This window comes from Tiliqua scincoides, chromosome 4, assembly GCF_035046505.1.
Source record: "Tiliqua scincoides isolate rTilSci1 chromosome 4, rTilSci1.hap2, whole genome shotgun sequence".
NCBI lineage: Eukaryota > Metazoa > Chordata > Lepidosauria > Squamata > Scincidae > Tiliqua > Tiliqua scincoides.
This window is the reverse complement of record NC_089824.1, coordinates 200,717,101-200,742,652: the sequence shown is the minus strand read 5'-3', so window position 1 is coordinate 200,742,652 and position 25,552 is coordinate 200,717,101. Positions and strand designations below refer to the sequence as shown.

Below are 25,552 nucleotides of genomic sequence, written 5' to 3'. Positions count from 1 at the left end.
CCCAGAAATGATGTCATGTGACATAATTACATTGCACAACATCATATGATGTCACACTATTGCTTTCTGGGACTCCACAGCCCCCAGGTACGCCACTGCCAATGGGCCATGGATAGAACAACCTATTTTCTGCCACCGCTACTGGAAAAGCATTACAACCTGTTTAATTTTTTCTTCTTGTCCAGAATGAGAAAGGAACATTCCCATATGAATACAGTGTGCCCCAGAATTCCCTTCTCCAGAGGACTCTGGGGCACATTCCCAGTTGTTGCAGAGAACTAACTGTATTGTAAGATGCACAATGACCTGGAGTTGTGCACTTCTGGGGTTGTGAGTGTGACCCTGAATGGCATATTCATATGGGAGCATTATTATTATTTAGAGTACTTTTTAATACAGTTTTTCAGCAACAAAAATAGTTATCAAAGAGGAGGACCTAACAAAGGAAAAAGAAGATGGTTACCAATCCCAAAGGGCTCACAAGGGAGACGTGAATAAACAGCCACTGGGAGGAACACTACGCTAGATTGAATAGTGGCCATTGCTTTTCCCCTGCTGAACAGAAGAGAGGTGCCACTGTCAAACTGCCTCTTTGCCCAGCATCCCACACTGTGAGGAATAGGGCCCTGTGTGGTTTGTGAGAAGGGTCAGAGTTTTGCCTGCTAAGGGTTGCACCTGTGCAGAAAAGAAAAAATAATAAAATGCAATTTACATGCTAAGCCCAGGCCACACACACATCCTCATTAGTGGGGATTGCAGCCAATCATAAAAAAGTAGTGCCACTTGCCCATGGCAGGCCATCTTTCACAGTTCACTGGACACACAATTGTCCGGTGCAGAGTATGGATTGATGAGGCTCAGCTCCCAGTTTGAAAGATCACACAGAAAGCTCCCGTATTCAAGAACAAGATTACGTCCTGTCCTGACACTCTGATTTTGGGTTCCTTCGGGGGAAAAAGGCGGGATATAAATAAAGTAAATAAATTTTCCGCCAAGACATTTCTGATTTCCTCTGCCACTCTTTTGCAGTTTAGTTCAGAAACTTAACACTTGCACACACACATCAAGATACAACCCATTGACTTTGCCCCTGATGAATCATTAATATATTGCTTTACATAAAGTGCCCAGTACAGTGGGAGCCATGAGCCCCATCAGGAGCACCTGTGAGCACAGCTTTCGACTAGCAAGCGGGGAGATGGGGGGACGGGACCAAGGGCAATCTGATCAGGCCCAAATTATTTGACGGCAATATGCTGAGCTACCATCTCACAATCATTTGTTTTGCCTTAATAGCCCTCTGTGTGCCTCATGGAGTCAGGGGAGCCTAGTCTAGGCATAGCAGTAATTGAACACAGTACACTTTTGTTTAATTCCTAGACTAGCTCTGCCTTTTTGGCCAGAGACAAGGAGAAGAGGCAGGTGATTTCAGGATGGGAGGGATACAGGAAAGCATTGCATGTAAATGCAAGAGAAAAGCGTCCCACAGTCATTACAACAAGGCGTTCCTCATGTTTCCTCTCCCATGAGTTTCAGGTCACATTTTAATTGAATCACTTGATGCGTGATTAACACTGACAATGAAAGTAATGGGAGATGAAATTCATGCTGTTGCTGCTGCTGTGTTACTTTCTGCCACACACCATGTTTATTAAGGCACACAGTTTTAAAGCAGTCAGGCAAAGGAGGGGGACTTCGCAACAGAAACTTCTCAGACAATGCTGTAATTAGTTCTTTCTAGGATCGCAATCTTTCTCACACACAAAAAAATCCAAAAAGTTTAACATAACCATTTGGGATATAAATACTTTTTCAATAGTATATATTTTACTTGCTTAAAAAAAATGTGTTACATGCTTGTCCCCTTCTCCTGACAGCAATCCTGCAAGGTAGGTTAGGTTGAGATTTAATAATTGGCCCAAGCCTCACAGCCATGTGACGAGTTCAACTCGTGTCTCCCTAGCAGCATCCGCATTAGCCTGCTGGGGGCCTTGGAGTAAACCTGGGCTTCCCATGACACCACCCACCCAGCTACCCACAGATGGTGCATTAGGCAGTACCATTGCCTCCAGTACCAAGAGTTAAGGGTTCATCCCAGCTTGGTCAGCCAATCTGGCCAAACCCTGATCCCAGCTCCCAATCCAACACTCCATAAGCCTCTGAGCAAGCTCTGACTTTTTATTCACCGGTAAAAGTTTAAACAAAGCCCACTATGCTACTGTGATAACTATCAGTAGATTACAGGCTCTTTGATGATAATCTTGCTCCATAAGAACATAAGAGCCCTGCTGGATCAGGCCAAAGACCCATCTAGTCCAGCTTCCCGTATCTCACAGTGGCCCACCAAATGCTTCTGGGAGCACACAGACACAAGACTGCGTCCCGGTGCCCTCAAGTTTACATTTGGGGCAGATACACCTATCGGAACACCTATAGCACAATCCTATCCACATTTAAGAACATAAGAACATTAGAAGAGCCCTGCTGGATCAGGCCAAAGGCCCATCTAGTCCAGCTTCCTGTATCCCAACCTCAACTCAATTTACTCAAAAGGAAGTCCTATGTTGTTCAATGGAGCTAACTCCCAGGCATGCATGCTTAGGATTGCAGCCCTAACTGCACTACTATTTTTTCCAGACAATTTGCCCATAAGCATCTTTTTGTCCCATGCCAAATGAAGGGTGCTCAGATTATCTTGCCTATTTGCAGGGACCTACACGGCATGGGAGATACTGGGCTTCCAATGACTACTCTCCCCACCACCTGCACACACACACACACACACACACACACACACACACACACCTCTTTCTTGTAATGTATGGCAAAAGAAACACATGATGCAATGTCATTTTTGTTGGTTTGTTTTACCCCCTACGAACAACAGCCATTGAAGTGAAGCAGGAACAGGGGACATTGCATCACACATTTCTTTCACCAGTCAGTGTCAGTGTGAGGCATGGAGAAGAATGCCAATCAGCAGCAGCCCCTGTGAAGTGTAACTGGGCCTTGAGACAGCAGGTCTTTTTGAACAAAGGGTGTCCCCACATTCTGCCGAGCAATCGCCCCCCACCCCATCTCCCAAATTGTGTGCTACGGCAGTCAGGGCAAAGCTTTCCTTTGTTCCATCATCAGTCTCAGTAGCCAGATAAGCCAAGCACACAAGTAGTATCTGAAGGCTTCAAGGTGTTGTTTCTAGAACATGCTCTATTTTTCCTCTCAGGACTCATTTATTCATTGGCAACTTGGGTTTGTTATTTAGAGTTGTACAGCAGTCACTCAAGCCTAGAACACTCACTTTTTTAAACTGCAGTAAAGCTACAAAATGCCCTATGGTCACAAAAACTTTATTAACAAGAAGCTAAAATATTACAAGTAGATCTGAAACCTCTCCCTCTTACTCATCTCCCTAGAGAACTAGGAGTTAAGTTCATTTTTTAAGACGGTGGGGGAGAATGTAGGAATCCAAACTTGGGTTAAATGCCTCTGTTCAACTAGTTTAATTATTTTTTAACAGGAAAGCGACTACAATACATATACTAATTTGTAGCTACTTTAAATTAGGTGCCATTAGGCTGTCACTTCTTCCGCCTTCATCTTTGAGGTTTAGTAGCCAAGCAGGAGGAACACAACCTGACCGCTGACCGCAGCACTTGCTTCAAGTGGGAGGCTGGGTGAGGTGGCAACTGGTGGGGGGCACTCTGTACCCCATGCTCACCCCTACCTCTCCCAGCCCACCACCTGTTCAGCCACCCCACCCTGCAGCTGCCCCACCTACTCGCCTTCAAAAACAAAGGAGAAGACTGAAGGAGCAGCTTGCTTTCTCCTTCAATGTCACTGCCAAGAATCATGCTCACAGATCTGGAAAAGGTAGATAAAGGCTGAACAATCAGTAAGATTGCTCCCTCCCACTTCTCTCTTGCCAAAGTTTCTTTAAAACAAGTCAGCACAGGGAAGATCTTTCTCATGATCCCCTCATGCTGGTAACTGCCAGTGGGAGAGGAGGTAAGAAGGGGGCAGTGGGGCCCACCTTAAAAAAAAAAAAACCAAAGGAGTGGCAGAATTGGGCTACCTAAGGTAGCCATTCAACTTTGGCTAGATCTGTAGACAAGGAGCTATAACAGAAAATTGGTGAATTCTCCAGCTACCCAAGCTTGTCATGCACAGCTGCTTGACACATTAAATTTTTTTGCTATGCCTGAGCTGGTCACATGGCATGTGCACCATAATACCCAGGAAGCATTTGAGTGCCTCTTCCTGGCACTCAAAACATGAAAATCACTTGCACCGAACTTCAAACATGACAGTCACACACGTCTTCCTATTTTCCACAGATTATTTCTGTGAAGGGATTTCTTAATACCTGAAAAAGCCTTCAAGCAATCATGGAACAAGAAAGTCGCCTTGTCTTACTTATTCTGAACACAGAACGTTCATCTCTGTGGGTGATTTGAAGACGAAAACAGAGAACTCTTAAAATAAAATTCAACATGCAAAGCTGGGGTTGTTTCTGCCTCTGTCCTATCTCGCCAAAGTAAATAAATGAATTCCTGGCTCTTCCTAAAGGGCAAACAAGAATAACTCCTGCCAGCAGCCCGACCCTTTTCAGAAATCTTAGACCTACAATGCAATGTGGGCATGTGGGACAAGTAGTAATATGAGAAAGCTACTCAAAGGCTGTGAAACAAGAAATAAATGCTCTGCCAGAAACTCAAACAACCTAAAGCAGTGATTCTCAAACTGGTGGGTCATGACCCTCCAGCTTGTGTAAAGCTTCCCACATCCCTTTAAGGGGCGGGGAAAGTAGGATACCTCTGCAGGGCTCCCTGATGCTTAGAATGTTGAGAAAAATCAGTCACCAAATAACCAGGAAGTGCTTAGCGTCCAGTTTTTCTCAACATTTTAAGTCAATTATTTTCAACCTTTTTTGTCACATGGCGCACTGAAAACTAAAATTGTCAAGGCACATCATCAGTTTTTTGACAACTGACAAGGCACACCACACTGCTGGCTGGAGGCTCACACCCCCCAGTGGCCCTACTAATATATGATCCTCCCCCAAACTCCCGTGGCACACCTGCAGACCATTCAGGGCACATCAGTGTGCCATGACACAGTGGTTGAAAATGGCTGTTCTAAGTCAACATTCTAAGCATCAGGGAGCCCTGCGGAGGGCTGCGTGGGGCTCCCCGCAATGCTTGCAGCCGCCAGCAGCCCTCAATAAGTAAAAATAGCCTCCTTTCATCCCCATTAGCAATGCGACATTGGGATCATGTCACTGCCCTAAACCTGCCCCTGCAAAAACTTATGTAGGGAGTAAACCCCCCCCCCCTAAGTTTGAGAACCACTGGCCTAAATGGTTCTGAGGCTTCCACATGAGGCATTGTAGTCCCTCCCACCCCCATGATGAAAGCCAATAACCTGGTTTGCTGAGAGCAGACTCATTTAGGAATGTGATGCATTTCTCCTTGGATTTGTATAACTTCAGGTATCAGGTCAGAAGGAATCCTACAGTAATTTCAATGTTCTCCCACGTCAAAAACTTCCTGTAGATGCAATAAGGGGTCCTAGGGTTTGGGTAGAGGTTTCTAGTCTAATCTTATCCCTGCTGTGATAGCTTCTCCATGCACGCGCTGGAACTAGTACTCCATGGACTGTCATTTGCATTTCCCCTTTAGATTCAAAGTATGTCCCTACTTCCCAGTGGGATCCAGTGTACCAGTTGATCTCAGCACTATCAGAATCCTAACTCCAGCACAACAGAAACTAATGCGCTTTCTATGACCTGAATAGAATAACTCAAAGCATGAAATGTTTGGTTACAAATAACACAAGCAGATGCCAAGTACCACAAAACAAACTTATGATGAAATTCATTCAAGAGCCCAATCCTCTCCCCTGCCACACTATAGAATGCAGCCATGCCAATTACCATGCCATGCCATTACCATGCCATGCCATGCCATGCCATGCCATGCCATGCCAATTAAAGCAGCAACCACGTTTTCCAGACTCACAAAGAGAGTCTGGTCCAACAAGAAGCTGACGGAACATGCCAAGATCCAGGTCTAAAGAGATTGCGTCTTGAGTACACTTCTGTACTGCAGCGAGTCATGGACTCTTCGCTCACAACAGGAGAGGAAACTAAGTGCTTTCCACATGCACTGCCTCCAACGCATCCTCGGCATCACCTGGCAGGACAAAGTTCCAAACAACACAGTCCTGGAACGTGCTGGAATCCCTAGCATGTATTCACTGCTGAAACAGAGACACCTGCGTTGGCTCGGTCATGTCGTGAGAATGCATGATGGCCGGATCCCAAAGGATCTCCTCTATGGAGAACTCATGCAAGGAAAGCACCCTACAGGTAGACCACAGCTGCGATACAAGGACATCTGCAAGAGGGATCTGAAGGCCTTAGGAGTGGACCTCAACAGGTGGGAAACGCTGGCCTCTGAGCGGTCCACTTGGAGGCAGGCTGTGCAGCATGGCCTTTCCCAGTTTGAAGAGACACTTGGCCAACAGTCTGAGGCAAAGAGGCAAAGAAGGAAGGCCCATAGCCAGGGAGACAGACCAGGGACAGACTGCACTTGCTCCCATTGTGGAAGGGATTGTCACTCCCAGATTGGCCTTTTCAGCCACACTAGACGCTGTTCCAGAACCTCCATTCAGAGCGCGATACCATAGTCTTTCGAGACTGAAAGTTGCCAACAAGACAAGACATGCCAATTAGGTATGTGCTGTATGATATGGTAGAGGGATAACTGGATAGCCTGCAGGAGGTAAGCAAAAATATTTTTACTTACTGAAGACAATCCACTTTGTTCTCTAACAAAGCTTGCTTTTTAAGCCAATACTTTGATACAGAGACGCATTAAAGGAGAAAGGAGGATTTCATGAAATTCAGACAGGCCCCCAAGAGCTACTGTCTAGCCATTTTTGCACTAGGTAGCTACTGTATATCTTTACGAACAACTCCCATGGGAATTTGAGAAGTACAGGGGTTCAGTTTTATGTACCAAAAAAAGGGGTTACAAATGCATTATAACAGCAACTGCACAACCCATATCAAGTCACATTGTCTAGACCAGTGGTCACCAAATTTGCAGCCACTGTGCTCCAAAAAACTGGTCCCCATTCAGACTGAAGCTTACTGTTCTGCCACATTGCTATGTGTATTGGGGCACAGGGATGCTCTGGGCAGTCACATCTATTGCCCAGCTTCCCAGAAGGCTGTGCAATGGGATGTCTGGGCAGATGTGACTGCCCAGAGCGTCCCTATGTCCCGATCAATTTGGGATACATGTGGCGACATAGCAAAACAGTAAGTGCCGCTCATGGGGTTCAGATCACCCGGATCTGGCCCGGGGTTTGGAGAGACCTGGTCTAGTTCCTCAGGATGCATGAAATTAAGGTGTAGGGTCACCACAAAGGCATAGGGATCCTTATGCAGTTCAAGTTTGTTGTGATTAAATCCCAATGAAAATCAATGGAGTCATGGCTGGCACAAGTCTTTATCTGGATTGAGAACAATGTGTCTAGCATGAAGGCATCATTTTGTGGGGTTGTAATTAGGACCCTCATTTACATGACCATTTATAATAATGCCATCAGTTATGAACTCCTCTGATCAGTTATAGAATCAGACGCCATCACATAACTACTGTGGCACACATTAGTGCGTTCCATCATCAAAGGTACATTTGATTGCTCCGATGGTAGCAGTGATAGCTCCAGCTTCCATTGTATCACCACTGGTATTAACATTTGGATGCATATATCAATGAACACCTCCTGTTGCTGGTGGGATATCTATGATTGTGTCAGGGGCTAAACTCATGACAGAATCACCAGAAGTCAGGGAATGGCAGGCGTGAGTAGTCTTTTCATTGATTCTCTACATGCTTCCAAAAGTCAGCGAGGCATTTATGACTCACATGAAACAAAGCTGAAAGGTTACCACTGTTTGTATATCTCAATGATAACGAAGAGTCAGGTATGGATGGTTCTCTTTACAGGTCACGGTTAATAACGGTAGACGATAAAAATCAGCAGTACTTGTTACACACATGCTATCAACATCTTCCCAAATGTAGTGTGCAAACACTGTCCCTTTCACCAGCTTAATTATTACTGCTAATATTTATTGGGGCAATTAGTTATGTAGAAACTAACAAAGCTTCCAAGCATTTGGGGGGGGGGGGGGGATTGGCATTGGAGACATAGTGCAAACAGTTCTGAGATTTAGAACAACCACTTCTCTCTTTCTGAACAGTAACAGATGGACCACACATTTTAAAATTCTGACTCCCTTATCTGTTGCAAATAGGGCTCTGAATTCCAAATGGCTGCTTCGAGGCAGATCACATTTTGAAAATTCTAGTCCCTCGGCTTGTCTGTACTGGGTTTGACTGCTTCTTCTCCCTGGGTAGGGGAGGAGCACTGGTAGATGGTTGATAACCTGTTGGGGGGGGGGAGTGGAAGTGACCCAGCTCATTCTGACACCCCCTCCTGCCCCATAAACATTCTCCCATGACTACCACATTCTAATCCAAGAGAAAAAGCAACATGATTTGGACTAGGTCATAAGGGAGAACGGTACATGCGCAACCCTGGTAATTGAGTGAGGCCTGGAAAAAAAGACAGGGAGCGAAAATATTGCTATGGAATCCTACATCCATGTACCAAAATTAGCCAACACCAAAGAGATTAAGAGGGAGAATCAGCTCTATTCTGGGAGTTGATACTCATTTGCACCAGCAGATGCAGGGCCTAATTTCTGTGTACTTAATTATTATATAACTGTCAAGGAAAGTACTAGGAGAAGACAGGTTGACCAAAGAAAGTATTGCCTAGTGGTTAGTACTCAACACACCCCTTCGTGCTCAGCAGATTGAGCTGGGATGCTCAATCAAGAACAAAGCACACAACACCCCAACCGGTATAGTTTTCAGACAGGTTTGGAGTGAGAAAGGGCAAATGAAACATCTAGCTAGGATCACAATCTATGGTGGTGGGGACTCAGAACACCTTCTGGTTGAAACGGTACTTCCGGTTTTCAAAAAAACTGGAGGTGCCTTTCCAACACCCTGGGGGGAGGGTCTTTCTGAGGCCCAGAGAGGCCACACATGTGCTTCTGGTCACATTCAGAGGTCAGGTGAGAGCCCATCTCATGGATTTAGTTATCTTCAGGTTTCAGCATTCCCAGGGGTTCCAGTAATAGAACCCATGAAGATGCAGAGGGGCGATTATATATAAAAACAGGCAAAAAATAGAGAACAAACAGAGTTGCCATCACAACCACCATTTCCAATTGCGAACCAATCTTTAAGAGCAGGAAGAGGAAAAGGAAGCAGGGAGAGTAAACACTGAAGATGCCAAAACTAACTTTCAACTTTGCTAGCATAATGCAACATCCATTATTAACCAGTTTTTCCAGGTGATCCCTAGGCACAAATCCTGAGACAATGTCTCCAGCCCACAGTTTCAAGCCTAGACCAGAGTCCTAAACGCAGATAACTCAAACAGTTAGCAAGTGTACAATCAATGCAAGATAGAAGAGTTTCCCCCATGATTAAGGCAAGATCACTAATGATGGAGCTAATTAAAGGGGTACAGATTTTTTTAGATCCAGAAATCAGTGTAATTCCACCAAGTTAATAAAATAGGACTTAACATGGTGATGGTTGAAGCAAATAGTGAGGATATTGTATGCCTTCCAGGGCTGAGCTCTCAAATACTGATGAAAATTCCCATGGATCACAACTGAGCACATTTCAGATGTCAGTTTTGCTCATTAGTTACTACTGTATTTTAAGGAACTCAGTACAAAGAAAAGTGATGAAATCAGAAAAGGCATTCCAAACTGATGTGCTGTAGCATTCCCTTCAAGGGGGAAAAGAAACGAAAAAGAAAGAACTATTGCTATTGCGTTAGACAAGCCTGTTTGTATCAAAAAGACAAGGTAATTCATATACTTATTGATTCTATTACTGAGTTCCAGCCCCACCCTATCAAAGAAGGGAAGAAAATCATGCACAGTATTGTACTGCATGCAGGAGTGGTATGGTGCAGCCAGTCTCAGGAAAGTTTAACATTATAAAATGCGCCAAGAAGCAGACAAGAAAGTGTCCTCACTAAAACAAGCAGTGGAAATGTCCCGAAAAGGAACAAAGTACCTCTCCCTTCCAGATGATACACATTCCCTTTTTAGATATTACAACATCCAGCAAAGAGTAATGACAAGCAGTCATTTCAGCAGCCTTCTATTGCCACAAAACGTAAGGTCCAGCAGGGTGCAAACAGTTCTGAATGTGCCTTGGATCCGGAGCTCCAAAACTGCTTATACCATACATCCAGATGCCTCCTGACCTTTACCCACAGATGATTTACAAAAGCCCTGTCAGATGTTACCATGCCACCACTATTGCACCAATACCTTTTAAACAACAGCTGTCTAGAAAGGTCACCTATTCTACAGCAAAAGCCTATGCATGTCTACTCAGAAGCAAATTTCACTAAGTTTAATGGGGAATACACCCAAGCAGGAATATACTATACAACAGTGATTCTCAAACCTTTAGCACCAGGACCCACTTTTTAGATTGAGAATCTGTCAGGACCCACCAGAAGTGATGTCATGACCGGAAGTGACATCATCAAGCACAAAAATTTTTAACTATCCTAGGCTGCAATCTTACTCACACTTACCCAGGAGTAAGTCCCTTTTATTATCATTATTAAAAGAATATACAGTGGTACCTCGCATAACGAATGCCCCGCGCAGCAAAAAACTCGCAGAACGAAAGCGTTTTGCGAAGTTTGGTAACTCGCACAACGAATTTTTATGACCCGTGCTTTGCAAGACGAATTTTTTTTTGTTTTGTTTTGGTTTGACTTAAGGGGGGAATCTTCATGCCAGTTTATGATCCCGTTCACCCTAGTAAGGGGAGGATCTTCATGTCAGTTTATGATCCCGTTCACCCTAGTAAGGGGCGGATCTTTATGTAAGTAAGTCCCATTGTGCTTGCTCCCAGGAAAGTTTGCACAGGATTACAGCCTTCAAACTCCCCACTCAGCATCCCCCCCCACCGCTCATTCACCCTCTCACTGCCCCATTTCCTTCACGTTTCCCCCCATGATCACGGCAAAAGCAAGCAATTGAGTGCAGCTGCTCTGTCCTCCCCAGCTTAGAGCACAATCCTGTGCCTGTCTCCTCAGAAGTAAGTCCCATTGTGCTTACTCCCAGGAAAGTGTGCACAGGAATACAGCCTTCAAGTTCCCCACTCAGTATCCCCCCCCCTGTTTTTGAAATCCTCTGTACAGTATGTATGCCTTTAAAGAGCACTTAATAAACACTTTGTAAACCAAATTTGACTTTGTTCTGACTTTTCTTGCCCATAGGAACGCATTAATTAAATTTCAATGCATTCCTATGGGAAAACGCGCTTCGCAAAACGAAAAACTCGCATAACGAAAGGACTCGCGGAACGGATTAATTTCATTATGCGAGGCACCACTGTACATAGTAGCCTGTTAAAAGTACAGATCTGCAACATTTCCCCAGATGCAGTCACATATTATCAAGTCTAATATATTAAAAATAAAACATTGAAATGAATGGGGACCCACCTGCAACTGGCTCAAGACCCACCTAGTGGGTCCTGACCCACAGTTTGAGAAACACTGTATATACACTGTACTGTATAGTATACACAATTATATAATATATATTACTAATACGCAGTATATTACTCAATATTTGGGAGAATTATTCCCAAGTATATAGGATTGCAGCCCTAGAGAATATGAGACTTCCTTAGTGTCAAACTCCTGGTGCATGGAAGTAACTAGGAAGGGATGTGGTTCCATGGTCAAAAGAAAAGTGCAACCAACAAATAGGGTTTACTAGACACCAACATTCTTTAACTCAGCACTGTCCTGATTATGAACACTTTGTTACAACTGTTACATGATATACTCAGTGCAATCCTAACTTTCGCTGGAACAGGCAGGCCAGTGGGCCTGTGCTGTATCCACTGCAAGGTTTGGGCACTTAGTGACTCAGCAGGGGCAAGAGAAATTGCTTCCCCATACCCCAGGGAGAGTCACTGCAGCCCCACGGGGCTACTCAGATCTGCGCCACCAAAATCAGTGGCACAAATCCAAGCAGCCCAAGGCTGGCCCAGCCCACCTGGGAAAGGGGTTAGGATCCAGCAAAACTGCTGGATCCTGGCCCCGCCTCCTGCTCCCCACCTGCTGCCCACAGAAATGCCTTCCCCCACTCTGAAATGCCTCCCTCCCACCTCTTCCCTGCCTTCCACAGACCCTGCGTCAGCTGAGCTCGGCCTACACAAACTCACCTTCCCCGAGGCCCGCAACAGTGCAGAGGGCCAGCGCGAATCTCTAGCAATGGCCTAACCGCCCTCAGAGTGGCGCAAAACTGCTTTATGGCACTTTCACGACACTCCTGGGCTGGCACAAGGAACTTGCACCAGCCTAACTACCAGTTTGGTTTGTACCCACTACATCAGGGGTGTCACACATAAGGCCTGGAGGTCAGATGCGGCCCCCAGAAGCTTTTTATCTGGCCCTCAGGCTCTCAGCTGCTAAGATGTTACTGCTGAAACGGCAACCAACATGAAAATTGGGCTCTCCAAAATGTTGAAAGATGAACAAGATTTGGGTATTTTCTCTTCTGTCATTTGCAGTTAATGAGTTTCTATATGAGAACAAGGTCTGATTTCTGGCCATTAACTGCTTAATGATGTCACTTTCTGCTTAATCACTTCTGGCCCTCAGCAGGAGCCCTGAATGCTAACTTTGGCCCTCTATGAAATGAGTTTGACACCCCTGCACTACATCATTTAATCATACATACATATATACATACATCTTCATGTAGTGTGATGCACTACATCATGTTGTGTGATGCACTACATGTGATGCACCCCTGCATCATACATCATTCACTACATCACACACTGATTCTTCAGTGGAAATTCCACTCTTGCACCATTATGCAAGACCTTATCTATACTTAAATAAAAAGAAGGAAGTTTTTTGCAAATGCAAAGTGAACCTTCCTTTTTTGTTAAATTGAAAAGTGTCCAGCGATTTCACAATGCTGACATCCATCAGTATACTCCCTAAGAAATGTTACATGAGGTGGCAATGTAGCACTTACTAATGGCACACATTTCTAGAATCTTGCACTTGATGTCATGAAACTCCTTGAAATGTAAGCATTTGTAAGTTTCCCCTACTAGATATTTAAGGAGCCAGTCAACCCTAGTTCTAAATTTAGGGGTGATTTAAAAATTAAGAATCATAAGAATTGTGCATCTGGGCAAAAGAGGATGAGGATGAAACATGAGGATGATTTGAAGTTTACATTCTGGCTCAGGTTCATAGTCCTTGACACTTCTAACTATAATAGAGGTTTCTACTTATAATCAAAGTCACTTCAAATCACAAAGGAAGTGAATAGTCATCCTGTTGGGATTGAAAGAACTACAATTAAGTGGAATCAAAACTTGGTTTGCCAAATCAAAGTGATCACTTCAAATCACAAAGGAAGTGACCAGTCATGCTGTTGGGAGTGAAAGAACTACAATTAAGTGGAATCACAACTTGGTTTGCCAAATCAAAGTTTTAAGCAAGAGAAGATGATTATGGGCTGGGGCACCTTCCTTATGAGGAAAGGCTATGGCGTTTGGGCCTCTTCAGCCTAGAAAAGAGGTGCCTGAGGGGGGACATGACTGAGACATACAAAATTATGCAGGGGATGGACAGAGGGATGCTCTTTACACTCTCACATAACACTAGAACCAGGGGACATCCACTAAAATTGAGTGTTGGGAGAGTTAGGACAGACAAAAGAAAATATTTCTTTACTCAGCGTGTGGTCGGTCTGTGGAACTCCTTGCCACAGGATGTGGTGACGGCGCCTGGATGCCTTTAAAAGGGGATTGGACAAGCTTCTGGAGGAAAAATCCATTACGGGTTACGAGCCATGATGTGCATGTACAACCTCCTGATTTTAGAAATGGGTTATGTCAGAATGCCAAATGCAAGGGAGGGTGCCAGAATGAGGTCTCTTGTTATCTGGTGTGCTCCCTGGGGCATTTGGTGGGCTGCTGTGACATACAGGAAGCTGGACTAGATGGGCCTATGGCCTGATCCAGTGGGGCTGTTCTTATGTTCTTAAGAAATTGCCACATGGAGGGGTTTGTGGAATTCTGAGAAGTTCAGTAAAGTTGTAATACTCCAGGACAGTAATAGCTCTCATAACACAGGCTACCCATTCCACAAAAAGGAACACCAAATGAAACAGGGCAATTAACTGCCCAATCCTAACTGGACTTTGACAGTGGAACAGGCATTCTGTTGCTGTAAATGGCTATATAGCGGCGTGTTCAGCATGCTGTTGGCAGCCATTCTGGAGCAGCCACTGCAAACAGTGGCGGCGTCAGAGGTCCACTGCCACAACTGGCTGCATGCGGGACCAAATGGGGAAAGTGGGAGCAACAGGGTGTGGAAGGGGAGGAACAGAGGAGCGTCTGGGCAGGGAGAGGGACAAGCAAGATACGGAATAGGGGAGGGAGGGGATGGATCCTAGCAGCACCAATTTGTGCCAGGATCCTTTCACTGTGTGTCCCCCCATCTGTCTCCCTTACTCTCCTGGTTCTGTGCCAGCAAATGACTGGTGCTGATCCAAGGAGGCCCATTGGGGAAGAGGTGGCTTGTCCCAGGATAAAGGAACAAGTGCCCCCTTACCTTGAGGAGGCCTCCATGACTGCTCCCCCCCCCCCACACACACACAATGCAGCATCCACTCTGTTGGTACAGCTGCATCAGCAGAAAGAGGATTTATTAGATGTGTACTCACAAGAACAATTTGATCTCTACAGCAGCACAAAACACCATTTGCAGCACTTGTTCCAAGCTTCATCTTTGAGTAACAACATCACTTAAAATGGGGGCAGTCAGCACCGAAATGTAGTGGCTCACCTGGCCATTAACCCAGCTGTGTAGGCTTGCTCTACAAATAGTAAGCTAGCACAGGAGCTGCATCTTGTTACACTTCTAGAATGCTGCCTCATCTAGCAGCTTTCTGGGAGCGCTACTGCCGTCATTTGGATACTACACTGTTATTGAAAGCTTCTGAATTCCTCTGGCGAGCAAGACAGGCATAAATCAGTCCTAACCATCCACAGCACACATTCGCTTCAGGGTCATCTGCAAATTGGAAAAGTGGGATTCCTGGAAGACTCCTCCCTGCACTTCCTCCCTGCTGGTTCCTACCAGCTGCTCAGACCAGATAACAAAAGAGAAGGTGCCTGGAGACTGGAAGCAAGTGGAAAGTTTTCTAGGAAGTCTTAACACAAACACATCTGACTTCAAAAAGCTTTTGACAAAATCCCTCATCAAAAGTTCCATGCCTGCCAACTTAGCAGGCATTCCATGGTCAGGTCATTTGACAGATTGGTAACTGATTAAAGGAGGCAAAGAGTAGGAATACCCCTGCTAGTTGAGCAAAGAGGCACCATTTAAAGTGATGTCCTCTTATATTTAGCAGCCAGAGATCAACTGTCCCTCTTCACCCCAACATGGCATCTTTTCCAGTGGTTGTTGCTGGTGTCTCTTTTTAGACTCTGAGCCCTTTGGGGACAGGGAGCCATTTACTGATTTATTTAGCTATGTAAACCCCTTTGTGAACTGCTTTTTATTGAAAAACGGTATTATTATTATTATTATTATTAATAATAATAATAATAATAATAATAATAATAATAATAATAGGACCATTTTCACAGTGGAAGGAAGTTAGAAGTTATCTGTAATAAAACCAGTGGTTTTTAATTTGTTCATAAATGAGCTGGAGTAAAGCCGTAAACAGCAAGACAGCCACCCAGTTCCTCCCAACCAAGTGATCAGAGGGCTAAAGCAGGGAAAGGCTATAATGTTAGGGCTTTTAAACCAGGAAAAAAGATTATTAAGGGGACAGGATTGAGTTATCAAATTCTGCATGGTGTTTTTTTTAGCTGGCAACCTTCAGTCTCAAAAGACTATGGTATCGCGCTCTGAATGGTGGTTCTGGCGCAGCCTCTAGTGTGGCTGAAAAGGCCAATTTGGGAGTGACAATCCCTTCCACACTGGGAGCAAGTGCAGTCTGTCCCTGGTCTGTCTCCCTGGCTGTGGGCCTTCCTTCTTTGCCACTTTGCCTCAGTCTGTTGGCCAAGTGTCTCTTCAAACTGGAAGAGGCCATGCTGCACAGCCTGCCTCCAAGTGGACTGCTCAGAGGCCAGGGTTTCCGACTTGTTGAGGTCCATTCCTAAGGCCTTCAGATCCCTCTTGCAGATGTCCTTGTATCGCAGCTGTGGTCTACCTGTAGGGCGCTTTCCTTGCATAAGTTCTCCATAGAGGAGATCCTTTGGGATCCGGCCATCATGCATTCTCACGACATGACCGAGCCAACGCAGGCGTCTCTGTTTCAGCAGTGCATACATGCTAGGGATTCCAACTCATTCCAGGACTGTGTTGTTTGGAACTTTATCCTGCCAGGTGATGCCGAGGATGCGTTGGAGGCAGCGCATGTGGAAAGCGTGCATGGTGTAGAGGGAGTGCATAGAGATAAGGTTTTCACCCTCTTTCACAGCAGTATAACCAGGAGCCATCCAATGAAACTGATTAACGAAACATTTAGGCAGATAGGCAAAAGGAGGTATTTCACAAAATTAGTCTGTGGAACTTGTTGCCACAAGAAGTGGTGATAAACACTTGCTTGGGTGGCTTTAAAGGAGGAATTGGACAAATTCATGGAGGACTGCTAATTACAATGACTGCACTACCACCAGGTTCAGCAACCATCAGTTGCACAGGAGCAATGCAAGAAAGAACCCCAATGCTTGTGGGCTTCCCAGAGGCAGCCAGTGGGTCACTGTAGGAAACAGGAGGCTGGACGAGATGGACCTTTGGCCTGATCCAACAGTGCTTCTCTTATATTCTTCTTAAGAAACAAAGAGGGAAACAGCTACATTGCCAAGTCATTCTGTCTGTCCACATACAAGGCAGGCCAACTCACATACGCTGGCTAACTGATCATCTTGTCTTTATACTGCGGTATCACAATGCCTCATAGGGACAAACTTGGGTGGAACTAAAATACTGAGATGGATTTCACCTATGCAAAACCACCAAGAACTACATGAATTTCATACATGATAATAATGCAATCAAACTGCAAGACATTTGCACTGCTAATGCTACCCTGACGTATCACAGATTATTCCCACAACACAGTGGCATCCCTACCCTGAACACATTTACATGGAATAAGATCTTCTTTGTTTCAGTAAACCTGACTTCCAAGTAAGCATTTTAGGGATTACAGTCCAAGACAGAAAAGAAGCCACTACTGGAACAACGGAAACTGTCCTTTACTGCACCAGGCCTTAGATCTAACTAGGTTAATACTAGAGTCTCTGTAGGTTTTCAGACAAGGAACTTTCCTGATCCTACCTGGAGGTGCCAGAGATTGAGCTAGGGACCTCCTGCAATCACTGGTGGCTATCGGGCTAGTGGTGTGAAAGAAAGGGAAGGGAGGGGGAGGAATGGGGGTGAGCAGTGGCAGGGCCAGGCTGTTTCTGGACAGAAAGGGGGTGGAGAGGGAGGCAGAACAGGTGAGTAAGGAGCAGGATTGGTTGCATTCATGAGCAGCTGTATCTTATCCCCTCCCTCTCCCTTACTCTCTTTGGGTCAATACCAGCAAAATGTGCCAAAACACAATCGGGGCTGGTCACATGCCCTGTGACATTCCAAATCCTCATTTTGGTGCAGCTAGGCATTACTTTAAAATTTGAAAAGTTCCCTGGGGACCATCAATGACAGCACTGAAATCTTTCACCCACTTGTAGGAAACAGCTTCACTTGTCCAGGCTGCTTTTGAAAAAAAAACCTTTGTGCCATATGCAGGCATCAGCTGTGACAATGTTTTCTGACTTTAACGCAACATGTTAGACCCACCCTCCTCCCCCCACCTCCTAACATTTGCTCTTAGGGTGTGTACAGATAGATTTTGTTCCTTGGTTTTGAATGAACAAATAATTCCTGAATTTAGATGTTTTTTCTAAGAACAAAGCCTTTCTCAACTATGCCAACCTTTGGATCAAACTACACAAAGTGTGGATCAGGACCACAGGGTCAGACTGGAAGGGATTTCAATCTTTGGCCATTTGGCAGAAAAATTGTGCATTCAAGAAGTTACTTAACCCTCCAAAAATATAGCACATGACATTTTTAAGGTTGAACAACTTCTTCAGAGGGGCAGTTTTCAGGGGGAAAAGCAGTGCGGAGATAATTAAAATACTCTCTTCTTCCACAGCAGCCTTGACTTCAGCTATCAGAATGGAGGAAGCCTGCTTTGCTAGTAAAATCTCATTATTGAAACCCTTCTACTTTGTATTTGGTAATTCTCATTCTGGTTTTATAAAGAACTTTTTTTTTAAACCCAACAAAATTAAAATGTGGTGGTGCCATTAGTGAAATGCATCTAAGGGTAAGGTGTGATGCACTTCAACCTACTGGTTGAAGATCAATAGACTAGAGCTGTTCACACTTACTGGGCAGTAAGTTCCACTGAATTTAATGAAAAGTACTTTTGGAATTGACACTCCAAGTAGTGTAGACTTGTGCTATAGAGGAGCTGGTTTTGAAGCCAAGGCTCAAATTCCTACTAAGTTAAGAAGGTTGCCAAATAGCTTTGAGCGAAGTCATCTCAGACTAACCAAGGTCACAGGGGTTATTGATCCAAGTTCCTTGGGAGTAAGAATGGGGTAACAATGAACATAAAGAACAAAAGGTATTTCTTCACTTATGATGTAATAAGCAACAAATAATCTTTCTGCCACTGACTAATGCATCTCCTGCTCACTTTAGAAGACTTGAGAAAGTAGAAGCCAGACAACTGTTGAAAGAAGCAGGCAAATGTTGATTGCTATAACTCTAGAACGCATCACAACCCAAGAGGCAACACATGTCACTCTTGCTCTAGTGGGGCTTGATTGTCCCCTCAGTCCTCATGGTTACCTGGATGTGCTACACGGTCCTGATACTTGGGCTGGAATTCACTGATGGTGAGCAGCAAGACTTGAATGGTCCCGATGAAGATACCTGCCAGACAGCCGTAGAAGATCAGGTAGAAGAGCAAGATCTTAACTGTTGACAAAAAGAAAACATACAACCATCTACTATAAGTTGCTAATGAGTCATCTGGGTGCATAGTAGCTTCTAAATAAGCACAGATTGCATCAAGTCAGAAACTGAAGCTGCTTGCAATGAAGGAGGGAGGGGGAAGGAAAAGTAATTATCTCAAGAGGTGACACTCTACCTCAAATAAGCAGAACAAACCTGAAAATATTAGTAGCAGTAATAGTAATTGTAGTAACAAATAGCCATAAGTTAGGAAACTTATAACTTGTTGCATATTTTATCATTACAAATATTTATACACCATTTTTCAACAAAAAAGTTCACAATACAGTTTACAAAGCAAAAATAATAAAAAAATCTAGAAGGGGAGACAACAGTAATAGCCACTAAGGGGGTTGCAAGATCTTCCCCTGCTAAATACACGACAACCCCCATGATAAAGGTGCATCTTTGCCTAGTAAGCTGTAAGCTCACTGTAGACCAGGGGATACAATTCTCAGCATAATTACAGGTGTGCATTGCACACACATTGTACATTCCCCTGGGGGCTGGGGGATAAGAATAAGCCCTCAGTTTGGCTGTACTTGTCCTAAGAGACAACTAAACAGCCACCAGGTAGGTGGGACTTGATAGCCTGGGAAGGCAGCTTATCTGAGAAAAGGAAAACTCTGATTCCAAACCTCCACTGCCTTGTGGCTACATCCAGTTAAGGAAAAGGCTTCAGGAGTCAACCTTGAGGAAAAATCCAGAGCCAGAGTCCCTGAGGCAGTTCATGGCTGAACACAGTCACGTTCTGGCAACTCCTGCGACGCCTCTAGAACCAACCGTATTGGCTTCTGCCTTTCCATTGGATCATTTCAGTGACGTGAAGATGGGGGGATTTGCTGCATGGGAAACAGTCTATCCTCCATATCTACTTTATCCAGGCTTTGAGCATTGGAGAAGACACTCTGTTCCAGAACCACTATTCAGAGCGTGATACCATAGTCTTCCGAGACTGAAGGATGCCAACATCATCTCACATCTCTCATGCACACAGGCATGCACACATACATACTATACCTTCTATAGAAATGTATGCTTTATTTCTTTATTAAAGGTGGTTGATAATCATGGAGAACAGGTCTATCAGTGACTATTAGCCATGATTGATATGCAAAACTTCTAAGTTTAAAGGCTTTATATCTCTACATACTAGGAGCTGGAAGTGGAGAGGCACACAACCAAGAAAGACATGCCTTGATTGCAAGCTTCCGACAGTATCCAGTTGGAAACAAAATGCTGGATCAATAGCCCTCAGGGCGACTTCACCCTTTGTCCCAAAATATAGTCTTTAAACGCAGCCCTGCCCTGCCCGTCTCTTTGGGTGTAGATCAGCACAGGAGACCCAGAACCTACACACTTGAATTTGCGTGCCCATCACAAGTGACCCTTCTGCACAGAAAGAGAGATAAGTGGATTGTGCAGGCAGGAAGGAGTGCAGGTGTATACACAAACTTCTGAGTCTCTTGTGGTGTTCTACAAGGTGCGATGAATAGAATTTCTTGCACCACCTTTATGCGCCGGTGTGAAATGATCCTCACTATCAAGTAAAGCTTACAAATGGGGTGAGAGACACACACCGGTGAGCTCTTGAGAGTTGCACCCACGTCTCAAGATGGGATACATCTCAAACACGATTTATGGCACAGCTCCAGAGTTTTGATGCCCTTCCCTAGCATAGATATGTATATTTGAATTCTGGCATCCAGTTCCTATTGGCACTGTTTCCAAGAACACATTTTTCTCTCTGAAAGAGTCCTGCACAAGCTGCACCATCTGCATTTAGCCGATATCAGTCAGGTTAATATACAAATTAACTATGTATGAACTGTGACATTACAAATTACATAAACTGTGCTATCTATTTGTTTAAAGGAGGGGAAGGCAGGAAAAAAATAATAATAAAGGCATTTGTTTCTAGCTAGACCTGCTCCTTACTGGTTTACAGGGGAATCTCTCTGCTGAGTTCTAACATGGTCTCCTAGACACCGCAGGAAGGAAGCACTACCCCAGACCCGGCTCCTCTACACTAAGGAAATCACAGCAACACAACGCCTTTTAAAGGAGTTGAGAGCCCAAGTGCAAAATTACCCACGAAGTCTAAAGGTCTCGTGGTAACCCTTAGAACAAATATTGGGGGGGGGGGGGAACAAGTGCACCATGCAGAAGAGTTTTTTCCCCATTGGTGATGTGTCAGTGAAAGAGCAAACCCTACTCAAATAAGGTTCGTTTTCCCCAGAGGGAAAGAGGACCAGCAGCATGACAGTTTTGCACTCTCAGGGTTAACACATTCTCTGGTAACCAGGCAGCGGTAGGCAAAGAGTTGTGTGACGTCACAGAGATTTGGACATTTTTTCCAGAGCACAGTCATAGGTGGTGCTGTTGTAATGAGCAAAAGAGGAACCGGCTGACAGCAAGTTACTTTGGGGTTGGAAGAAAAATAAAAAGGAAATTCAAAGAGCTCTGGATTGTAAGAGGACTCTATGAATTTTGCCAAATGTTTAGCCAGGACAATCTTAAAGGACACAGCCTCACCTCTACTATAGAAGGCAGTCAGACCAACAGGACAGCACATGGCAACTTTAAAAAACAAAAACACTGAACCAGTGGGCGTCTAGAAGCTGCCTTGTGAATGGCTCTGTGTGTGTGTGTGTGTGTGTGTGTTTACCTTAAAAGGTGGGCAATATATCAGGAAAATAAATAATCCAATAGTACAGCTGCTGCAGCTGTTCTTGAAAAAGAATCATTGCCATGCCACCGCCCTTCCAGCAAGGAGATGTCTCATCTAGGAGATTTTAGGTGACCTTCTGCCAGTTTGTGTAGTAGTGAACACTGAGCTACAACGGCCAAAGGTCTGACTCAGTACGAGCTTCCCAGACTCTACATGCAATGAATCTTCTCTCTTCCACCCGCTTGCTCTATGACAACTCTCTCCATAGGTTCTGGTTCATCTCACAGCAATGATCTGTCCGCCAAGCATGTCCTTTGCATCTACTCTTTATGCAGACGCCAGGCAAGGATTTAAACCAGGAAGCTCTGAATGTGTCACCTCCAACAGGACATTGGCTGGACTCAGGCTAGTGAAGGTGCCAGGTTGGCAACTGCAGTTGGCAGAGGCTCTAAGAAAGGTCCTGGACCAAAATGTGAGTCATTTTAAATATACCTCAACTTTTCCTCTCCTGTCATCCCCGGATATGCTATTTATAAACCAGCTCTTCCCATTCTCATTCATGAAAGTTCATGTTTATAGGAGTCATTTGCTGCTCTGACCTTGGGTATCATGGATGATTCTAAATTTGCACAGAGTTTCCAAAGGAATGGAAAGTTCCAGATAACAGGCAAGCTTGTCTGATGCAGGGAGACAACAGAGACACTCGGGTCTGTCTGCTCAAGCCCCAGCAGAAGTAGGAGGAGACTCAGGGCACCCTATCCTTTCTTTCTTTCAAGGGCAGCCATATCCGAACCATAAATGTGAAAGGCCCTGGGCGTGCTCTACACTCTCCCACCTCATGGGTTCTGTCAGACTTTCCTTCCATTATCAAAGAGACTGCAATATTTGCTGGTTGGCACAAAAGGCGCCCCTACAAAGTAATGCAACTCCTCAGACAGGCTAGGAGATAAGAGTCAAAGGCCACCTGCACTGGAGCCCACATAACACTGTAGAGGACTCTTTAAAAAAAAAAAAAAGGTTTTTGCTGCTCATACATCCTAATCAAGGACCCCTCTTCTGGACTTAGAAGCCAGAGCCAATGTGAAAGAAGGACACAATGGACTGCAGGCAACTGAAAATCTTGTGGATTTGTGCTGACTTGTGCATTGCAGAGTATGATGAATCCAGACAAGAGCCTCTGTCCTGGGGTGGAGATGGATGCCAAGACCAAAGAGGTAGAGGGTAGCAATGAGAACCTTCATTCACCGCCTTCCAAACCTCAATCTCCTTCAACTTGGGTTTAGTTGCTAGGAGACAGCCTTCAAGGACTTTGTTATTCCTAAATCTCCCTTGGGCTGTTTTTTTCCCTCCTACCTGACCTTTCTCTCTGTCTAGCCCTGCAGCACAGGCCTCCCCAGACTAAAGGAAGGTGTATGTGGAAAAAGAAGAAATCAAGACATCCGGCCATTAGCAGTCAATTCAAAAAGATGCATGAGGGCAAGTGATGTTCCTCCTGTATGGGGCACCTCAGCTTCCCCAGGGATCCAACCAAGTCTCCCATTACCTCCTGCCTGGAAGGTGTCACCTTGACTAACCTTGAGCTGTGATGCATTATTAACCCTTTGGAGGTGGCAGACGGGAAACGAACCCTAAGCCTCTCTTACTCCTTCCTGTTTGTGGTGATGTCCTGGCCATTTTTGGGAACCCACACACACACCCCACGCCATGCTCAGTGACAGAGTGCCCTTTACTCAGTGTGGTATCCTTCCTGATTGACAAGAAAGCACTGCAGTGGGTGCTCCACTGATGAAGAGCATGGAGGTAGGAGGAGAGGAGGAGGAGGAAGGGGTGTGGAGGGCTCCCCCTCTCCCCACTGCATCCATCCCACTCCACCCAGCCTACAGTCACGACTCAGGTTTGGACGACATCAATGCCCTTCAGCACCTTTGTGGGCAGCAGGGGAAAAAACCAAACCAAAGCACAGAAAGCCCAGCCGCGCAGAGGCAACTGGCCAGCCTCTTCTTCCACCTCCAGGAAAGCCAGAAAGAAGCAGCACCCTAGCCAAGCCAGGCAGCCCACCTGGGCATCTCCAAAGGATTGCTTCCCATTCAACCACACAAAACTGGAACCAGACCAACCAATAATATACAATCCAGCCACACACTTCGGATGGAGTGGGAGGTGTTGAAGTCTTATTATGGTGAAGAGCTCAGAATAAGGTCTTTGAACCAGTGGCGTAGCTGGGGGGCAAGGCACTCAGTCTTGCAGGAAGCCTTACTGCAATGCCTCCATTGCGCTCCCACCACCAAGAATGGTTCCAAAGGGGAGAGGGGGGGTCGCCTGCACGCCAAGGTGAGGCTCCCTGCAAAACTTGGTGCTTTGCCCCCCCCCTCTAGTTACACCACTGCCTTGAACCATGTTCGGTGCTCTCGCCTGACGTTTCCAGCACTGGATTGCCTTCAGCTGCCAAGGAAGCTGGCCGGGCGTGCATTTTTAAGCCTGGCAGGAGCAAAATAAATAAATCAGACATAAAAAGCCCGCCAGTGGAGGAATAAAGGGACTCTCAAGCTTTGGAGGTATCAGATCTGGCCCTCTACTGAAGAGTCGTGATCGTCGCCAGCAAGGTCACTGCCAAGGGGCGGCCCTGCCCTTCAAGGCATCCAAGACACTTCCCACCCACGCGCGACTGCTGTTCCTGCGTGGACCACCACCTGCTGGTTCTCCTTTGCAAGCGCAAAAGGGGCAGAGGGGGGCAGGCGGCTACTTACACCAGCTGCCTCCGGTCCTGCCCAGGAACTCCTTCTTTTCGGAGTTCCAGATGAATTTCTTCCAGTTGCCATCGCCTTCCTTGGCTTTGCCGCGAGCCATGAGCGGAGCGATGCGGAGAAGTCCTCCTTGCCCTGCGAGGATCACAGCCCTCCGCTGCTAGTCCTGCCCAGCGCCAGGCGCGCCCGGCTTCCCGAGGCGGAGAGAAGGAAGGTGGGTCCTTGGTGCGTCCCCCCCCCGGCGAGGGTGTGTGCGTGCGGGTGAGATAATCCTGGCCAGGAGAGCCTCGGCAGACACGGGGATGCCCCGATCCCAGCAGCCAGAAGGATGCTGGTGGAGGCAGAGCGGGGGGGGGGGGGGCAGCGCGCAAGAGGCACCGACAGCAGCTCGAGCAGAACAAACAGCGCTCTCGCCTCCCCCCAGCGTGGGATATATGGCCCTACTCCTGGGGCCAGCCCTGCCCACCCAAATGCCGGTAACCAATGAGGAGGCAGGGAGAGGGAGCGTGGCTTGGGGGAGGCGGGGAGCAGGGCAAGTGCACGCGCTGCAGGAGGCGCTGCGTCGGGCGCTCCCGGCACCTGCCGCCCCTCTCGCCTGCCAGGCGCGCTCTCGTGTGTGCAGCCAGCGGGGAGGAGGCGCGTCTCCTCCACACCACCTGTGATTGCCTGAGCTCCGAGCGGGAGCAGAGCCCAGCCCTGCAGAGAAAAGGGGGGGCGGCGGGGGCCCTGCAGCGGAGAAACGGAGGGTAGGTAGACAGGGCGGCAGCAGCAGCAGCAGCGGCCGGGCTGAGCCCTGCAGATAGCCGGGAAGGCGGCCAGCCCGCCCAGATAAGCTGTCGGGGTGGCTAGGAAGGAAATCGAGTGCCCGAGCCTAGGCATGTCT

General features: G+C 46.1%; 1 protein-coding gene across 1 annotated transcript in view; it reads right to left on the bottom strand.

The window, feature by feature from the left end:
- The window catches only part of LOC136647779 (sodium/potassium-transporting ATPase subunit beta-1-like), a 33,180-nt gene extending 8,141 nt beyond the window's left edge, over positions 1 to 25,039 (bottom strand). Inside the window, exons 1-2 of the mRNA XM_066623544.1 lie at positions 24,673 to 25,039; positions 19,090 to 19,218 (exon numbers count right to left, since the gene is read on the bottom strand). Of these exons, the coding sequence (XP_066479641.1) occupies positions 19,090 to 19,218; positions 24,673 to 24,772 (229 nt within the window). The 5' untranslated portion in view covers positions 24,773 to 25,039. The remainder of the gene's footprint in view (positions 1 to 19,089; positions 19,219 to 24,672) is intronic.
- Positions 25,040 to 25,552: the final 513 nt, after the last annotated feature.